The 6084-nt window shown below is 61.9% G+C and overlaps 1 protein-coding gene across 1 annotated transcript; it reads right to left on the bottom strand.

Moving 5' to 3' along the window:
• Nucleotides 1-347: 347 nt before the first annotated feature.
• Nucleotides 348-3508, bottom strand: LOC142415003 (uncharacterized). Its single transcript, XM_075512897.1, has 3 exons — nt 2992-3508; nt 1873-1894; nt 348-1031 (listed from the first exon to the last, which is right to left on the bottom strand). Exons 1-3 carry the CDS (start codon nt 3506-3508, stop codon nt 824-826), a joined length of 747 nt encoding a protein of 248 aa, XP_075369012.1. The 3' UTR covers nt 348-823.
• Nucleotides 3509-6084: the final 2576 nt, after the last annotated feature.

Here is a 6084-nt window from a genome sequence, read left to right as displayed (position 1 = left end):
GCCCCGAAACCGGTGCAAACCAGAGAGATAAGGAAGCTTCAACCTTAGCAGAAGTCACAGCCTTAGAGATAAGAGAAGAATCGGCCCGCCGAGAGACAATGAAAGGGCCCAAAGAAGAGCGGGAAGAGCCCGGACCCTGGTACTGCTGTGGGTCCGAACTGTCTCCTGAGGGGAGGGGAACCTCAACTGTAAGGGCATCATTGCCCTGGGATTCCTTTGCTGGGGGCCTCTCTCTGGAGGCGCCCACCTCGAGCCGTTTTCCCCGCCGTACCGCTCAATCACTTTGTCTGGCGTACGTCGTATCGGAGACTCTGCGTTGGGAAACCTCGGGTCGAGCCAGAGGGGAGAGGAAGCGCCCGAGAGCGAGCGCGCGTGTGAGCGAGGAGTCGAACGGGGCACCCGTCAGCTCCGGGGAGCTGCCGCTGCGCAGGGACTCTGGCCCCAGCAGCTGAAGCCTCGCGTGGTGAGCGTGCGGCTCCCTGAACCGTGTGTGGGTGCTCGGGCAGCGGCGTCTCCTTTAACATGTGTTTCCACTCCTTCAGATCCTCTCTTCCTCGCCTTGGTCCTTCAGGCTGCTCAGAAATTATTCGCTCTATAAAAGTGGTAGATAACCACTTGGCTGAGGGTTTCTGCACCAACGGGCAGGGCCTCGTTTGCCAAAGCCCAAGAAGGTTATGCAGTTCGCCTGGGTTAAAGAAAGCAGTGAGACTGATATATTTATCAGAGCAGAAGGCAGACAGGAAGAAGAGTTTCCTTTGGTAAAGTTTACCACTCAGTATCTGCAGCCCTGCACAGCTGCTCACGTAGAAAAGCTGATACTCTGCTAAATTTGTTCTATTTCATATTCAGATTCCATTGCATTCACGAGGTTCTCATACTCAGGATTTTTCCTGATGCATATGCTGTCATGGCCGTTGTCTTTCATGGTGCAAGTGTCATTGGATGTTTCAGTCTTAGCCTTTGTCTCCTTGTCTAGGGACTTAAGGACTTCCACATCAGTATCCAATCTCGTGACGTCTGTAGTGCTATGGCTGAAACAACAGAGACATTATTGAGAAGGACGACTAAACCAGAAGTCATTTGATTTACATCTTAGTCAAAGACAAGGTCTACCGCATAATCTGTGGAACAGCAAAATTTATATTAATCTAGCGAGGGCCTGGGAGGCTCTGAAAGACACTAGAAAGTACCATTAGAAGAATTACACACACAAAAAGAAGCAATAACAGTTAGCTTTGGTACCATAAACTCTCATGGCATTATCATATTATACTCAAAGAGTTACCAGCAGATAGTCCAGCCTTTAGGCATTAACTAACAGTAATAATTGGGAGAAATGGCGATGTGTGAGGCTACAGCTGGCTAAGGTATGTCTCTGAATAGGGAAGTAGTATGAAGGGACTAAAGGCTGAGATTAGGACAGGGCAGGAGATATGTTTGTATAATTGTATGCAAATAGGAATTGCACAAAATAATACTTGGCTAAGCACTGGGACGTGTTTCTGAAAGAGAAAGGCATGTATAGAAGGAACTCATCTCGGGGGAAGAGCTGAGAATTCCTGTCCTTTGCTTTGTGGAATAACGGTGGAAATTCCCCACAGAGAGCAGTTTTCCCATGGCAGCTGCGAGGCAGAGGGAAGGACCCAGAATATCTTCCTCTCATTCTAACATATTAAAGAACAGACTCTCTCTTGCTGCCTCCTGCGCTGGGATGTTAATGTCCTCATGCTGCCACCTAAATGGGCTGTCAAGGTATTCAGATCCTCCCCCAGCACGTCAAACAAATCTTTGCCTTTCCACTGAGCAAAGAGGCTTTTGGAAACAGACACCAGTGTGATGCCCTCAAAGTCCCAGGTGAAAAATTGTACTCACAAAGCAACTGCATAGAGAGGTTCTGAAAAAAAGGAAGCATCGAAGATGTGCATCAACATATTTTGTGATTAATGTGCCACAGAAAAAACCCCAGCTGCTCCCAGGTATTCCCACCGCCAGCAATAACCCGCCCGCCCTGCCTCGCCCCAGAAGGGACCAGCCGGGCGGCGGCTGGAGCAGGGGCCGGGGCCGGGGCCGGTGGGGCCGATGCGGGTGGGGGTGAGGGGGATGCGGCTGTCGGGCGCGGATGGAGCCGTGGCGAGCGCCGCGCCGCCCCCTCGGACCAGGGCTGCGCTCGGCCCGCCCGCCGGCCCCACATCGCCCCGCGGTCCCCGGCCCCGTCCCCACATCGCCCCGCTGCCCCCGTCCCGTCCCGTCCCGTCCCGTCCCGTCCCCACATCGCCCCGCTGCCCCCGTCCCGTCCCGTCCCGTCCCGTCCCCACATCGCCCCGCTGCCCCCGTCCCGTCCCGTCCCGTCCCCACATCGCCCCGCTGCCCCCGTCCCGTCCCCGTCCCGTTCCCTCCCGTCCCCACGTCGCCCCGCTGCCCCCGTCCCGTCCCGTCCCGTCCCCACATCGCCCCGCTGCCCCCGTCCCGTCCCGTCCCGTCCCCACATCGCCCCGCTGCCCCCGTCCCGTCCCCGTCCCGTTCCCTCCCGTCCCCACGTCGCCCCGCTGCCCCCGTCCCGTCCCGTCCCGTCCCGTCCCCACATCGCCCCGCTGCCCCTGGCCCGTCCCCGTCCCGTCCCGTCCCGTCCCGTCCCGTCCCGTCCCGTCCCCACATCGCCCCGCTGCCCCCGTCCCGTCCCCGTCCCGTTCCCTCCCGTCCCCACGTCGCCCCGCTGCCCCCGTCCCGTCCCGTCCCGTGCCCACATCGCCCCGCTGCCCCCGTCCCATCCCGTCCCCACATCGCCCCGCTGCCCCCGTCCCGTCCCCGTCCTGTCCCGTCCCCACGTCGCCCCGCTGCCCCCGTCCCGTCCCCGTCCCGTCCCGTCCCCACGTCGCCCCGCTGCCCCCGTCCCGTCCCCGTCCCGTCCCGTCCCCACGTCGCCCCGCTGCCCCCGTCCCGTCCCCGTCCCGTCCCGTCCCCCCGCCGCCCCCGCCCCGCCCCGCCGCTCACCCGCCTTCTTCCGCCGCCGGCGCAGCAGCGCCACCAGCAGCGCCCCGAGCGCGGCGCCGCCCAGCGCGGCCGCCACCGCGTAGAGGTAGAGGTTGAGGGGCGGCGCGGCCCGCGGGGGACCTGCGGGCGGAGGCGGCAGCGCTGAGGCGGCGGCGGGGGGGGCTCGGCCCGGGCTGCGCCCCGCCCCGCCCCGCCCCGCCCGGCCGCCGTCAGCGGAGCCACGGGGCTGGGGAGCGCCTCGACCCGCGCCTGTGAAGTGCCTCGAACCGAACGAAACCTGCAGCTGCAGCCAGACCCCAGCCAGACCGTGAAGGCCGGGGCCGAGGGCCGCGTTAGCGTTTTCGGCCCCTTTCAGGCAGAAACCCAAAGCAAACGTCAGGCGACAAACGCGCTCCGGCTGCCTGTGGGCGGGCAGCAGGGAGGGCAGCTCCTGCCGGAGAAAACCCGGTGTTTGACAGGCCAGGGGTTCGCTCCCTGCAGCGGCAGCCAGGTTTGGTGTTTGGCCCGCAGACGGCATTCGTCAGCCTGCCCTTCCCAGTGCAAATCTTGCGTTTTCCAGCACGAAACTCCACGCGCCTGTGGCGATGGAGGCCCCTCCGAAACGGCATCCCTCCCGGAGCTGCCCTGCCGCGTCGGCAGAGCTGGGTTTGCTCCGCAAAGCAGCAGCGGGGCGGGCAGCCATCTCCGCTCGCCGGTGAGCCCGCCCGGCTGCCCAGGGCTGGACGCTCACCAGCACAGCTCTCCTGGGCTGGACGTAACTGCTGCCCTGAAGCTGCTGCTGCCCTGAAGCTGCCTGCCCCGTTTTGATGAGCGCACCGCTCTGGTTCTCTCAGGCTAACACGTCTGAGGTGGACGGAAAGAAAACGCCCGTTGGACCTGCTCTCGGAGTGACAAGCCAGATTTTTGTCCCTGACGTGTCGTCCTGTGTGTGTTCTGCCCCGGCAGGCTTGCAGGCAGCGTGTGGCACTCGCGTCCCCCCCTCCCCAGCCGTCGCCCCAGGGGTCCCCGGCAGCCCTGGTCAACGTGGTTCTCTCTAGGCGCTAGCGCTTGTGGCTGGCTACAGCACGGCCAGGGAATGCTTCGGCTTTGTCTTGCTGGGACTCGTCCAGGTTTCCACAGGACTTTCGCACTTCACCTCTCCCGTGGTGGCTCCCTGGCTGGTCTGGGGTGGTTTACCATCGGCAGCTACGCCTTGGGGTTCCCTGACGCCTGGAGCCCCGCGCCAGGTTTCTTGCCCCGGGTGGCCTCCCGCTGAAGCTGTGCAACCCCCTGGTTTCCCAGGCCGTGGTCCCTCCAGCACTGGCTCTGCTGCTGTCCCGGGGGGCCCCGACCCTGCTACCACAGCTGAGCGCCTGTGCCCGGGGGACGGGGCGGACCGTTTCTATCCCACCTGCAGAGAGGATCTGCCCCCCAAAAGGAATGTCACGCAGAATTCTCTCGCCCACCTCCTCCGTCGCTCACAGAGCGCCAGGGCGAAAGCAGCCCTTCCCCTGCAGCCCAGGTCACTTACCGGTGGGCACCAGCTGGGCCGCATCGCCTCGGGGGGTGAGCGGGGGTCTGCTGTGCCTGCTGGTCTCGGGGCTGGGCTGCTGTGTGACTGGGGACTCTGTCGGAGAGACTGGTCGTCAGGCCGTTTTCCCCACTCCCTGTACAGCTGCAGTACAAGCCAGGGAAGAGCAAGACCTGCCAAGGGCAGGAGCCAGGCTCCCATCCTGTGCAGCCTTGGTCCCAGAGGGACACGGGGGACGTTTTCCTGGCCACCACTGTGATCGGGCACACTCTGAAGCAGGGACGATGCCAGCCCCTATGGTCTCCTCTCTGGGTGGCAATCAAGACACAATTCATATGCAGCGTTACCTGTCTGATCCCGCTATGAAAGAGGAAACTCCCTGCCTCAGTCCTGTGCAGCGGAGATGGGGAGCCCTGGGCTGGGGACTCACCTCTCACCGTCAGCTCCACGGCGTCGCTCTGCTGCACGGCCCCGGCCCCAACCCTGTTTTCTGCCTCACAGTAGTACTTCCCGGTGTCGGAGGGCCGCAGGCTGTCCCACGCCAGCTCGGCCTGGCTGCTCAGGAGCAGGGCTTTCCCTCCCGGGGTGCTCCTGAACCAGCGGTAGCTGATGGGGGGGGACCCGCTGGCCACACAGGTCAGGCTGGTCCCGGCTCCTGCCGGGAAAGTCAGCCCCGGCTCGCTGGCCCTGATGACGGGCTTGGTCGCGGCAACTGGAAGACAAAGCAGATGGGGCCGGGGTCACGCTGGCCCTGGTTGTGGTGGGAAGGTCCCCCCCTCCACGGCGGCTGAGGCGCTGGCTTTCAGCGCGTTCCCAGGAGGAAGAGGGGCACCGCGCCCACGTCACCTCTCTGCACAGGTTAAGCTCAGTTCACCTGTGCCTAAAGCCAGGTTTACACCAGCTACGCCACCATTGCTACTGCCGTATCACACAAGCCCTGCTCTGTTGAGCGGGTGCCCCCCTGGCAGAAGGACAGTTCTTTCTAGCATGCACTGAGGATGCTCGGGAAGGGGAGAAGGCAGATTTGGCTAGTACACCACCCGCCTGCTGTCCTACTTGCTACAAGAACCACAGAGATGCTGGCTACCTTGCACAAAACCAAAACCAGATCTGGATGTTATCTCCACCACGGGCTCAAGTGGCCCATAGGTAGATCCAGATTGGGGCGTATACTAACTGATCCCCCTTCCCCAGTCCCTCCCTACACCTCCCCGAGTGGAGAAGAAGGGCTAACCCAGCAAGGGAGGAGGATGCCTCGACACCCAGCCTGGATGTGGGTAGACAGTATGGCATGGAAGACTATTCCCACCAGCTGCTACTTCTACGTGCTCCGTGGATTAGACTGGCTACACAAGAGCGGGGCTTTATTGCTGGATTTACCTTTGACAACTTTAACCGTAGTGGTCAGCTCCTTTGTTATCAAGCTGTTATTTTTAGACCTCCAGATGACTTGACAGGTGTAGTGTCCGCTGTCAGGGATTTCCAGGTTCTCAATTAGGAGTGAGGCATCCCCTGGGCTGTGCTTTGGGACGCTGACCCGGTCTCGGAACTGAGACAACAAGACATGGTCACCAGAATCATCC

The sequence above is a fragment of the Mycteria americana genome, chromosome 10 (assembly GCF_035582795.1).
Source record: "Mycteria americana isolate JAX WOST 10 ecotype Jacksonville Zoo and Gardens chromosome 10, USCA_MyAme_1.0, whole genome shotgun sequence".
NCBI classification, from domain to species: Eukaryota; Metazoa; Chordata; class Aves; order Ciconiiformes; family Ciconiidae; genus Mycteria; species Mycteria americana.
The sequence above is the reverse complement of the archived record's forward strand: the minus strand, read 5'-3'. Positions and strand labels throughout refer to the sequence as shown.

Bases quoted from the DNA above. Each gene is read 5' to 3' on its own strand.
- LOC142415003 (XM_075512897.1), bottom strand. From the start codon at position 3,508: ATGCCGTCTGCGGGCCAAACACCAAACCTGGCTGCCGCTGCAGGGAGC. The intron at 1,895-2,991 runs GTGAGCGGCGGG...CCTTTTTTTCAG, and splicing joins CCGGCGGCGGAAGAAGGCGG to AACCTCTCTATGCAGTTGCT. The intron at 1,032-1,872 runs GTGAGTACAATT...CTGTTGTTTCAG, and splicing joins CCTCTCTATGCAGTTGCTTT to CCATAGCACTACAGACGTCA.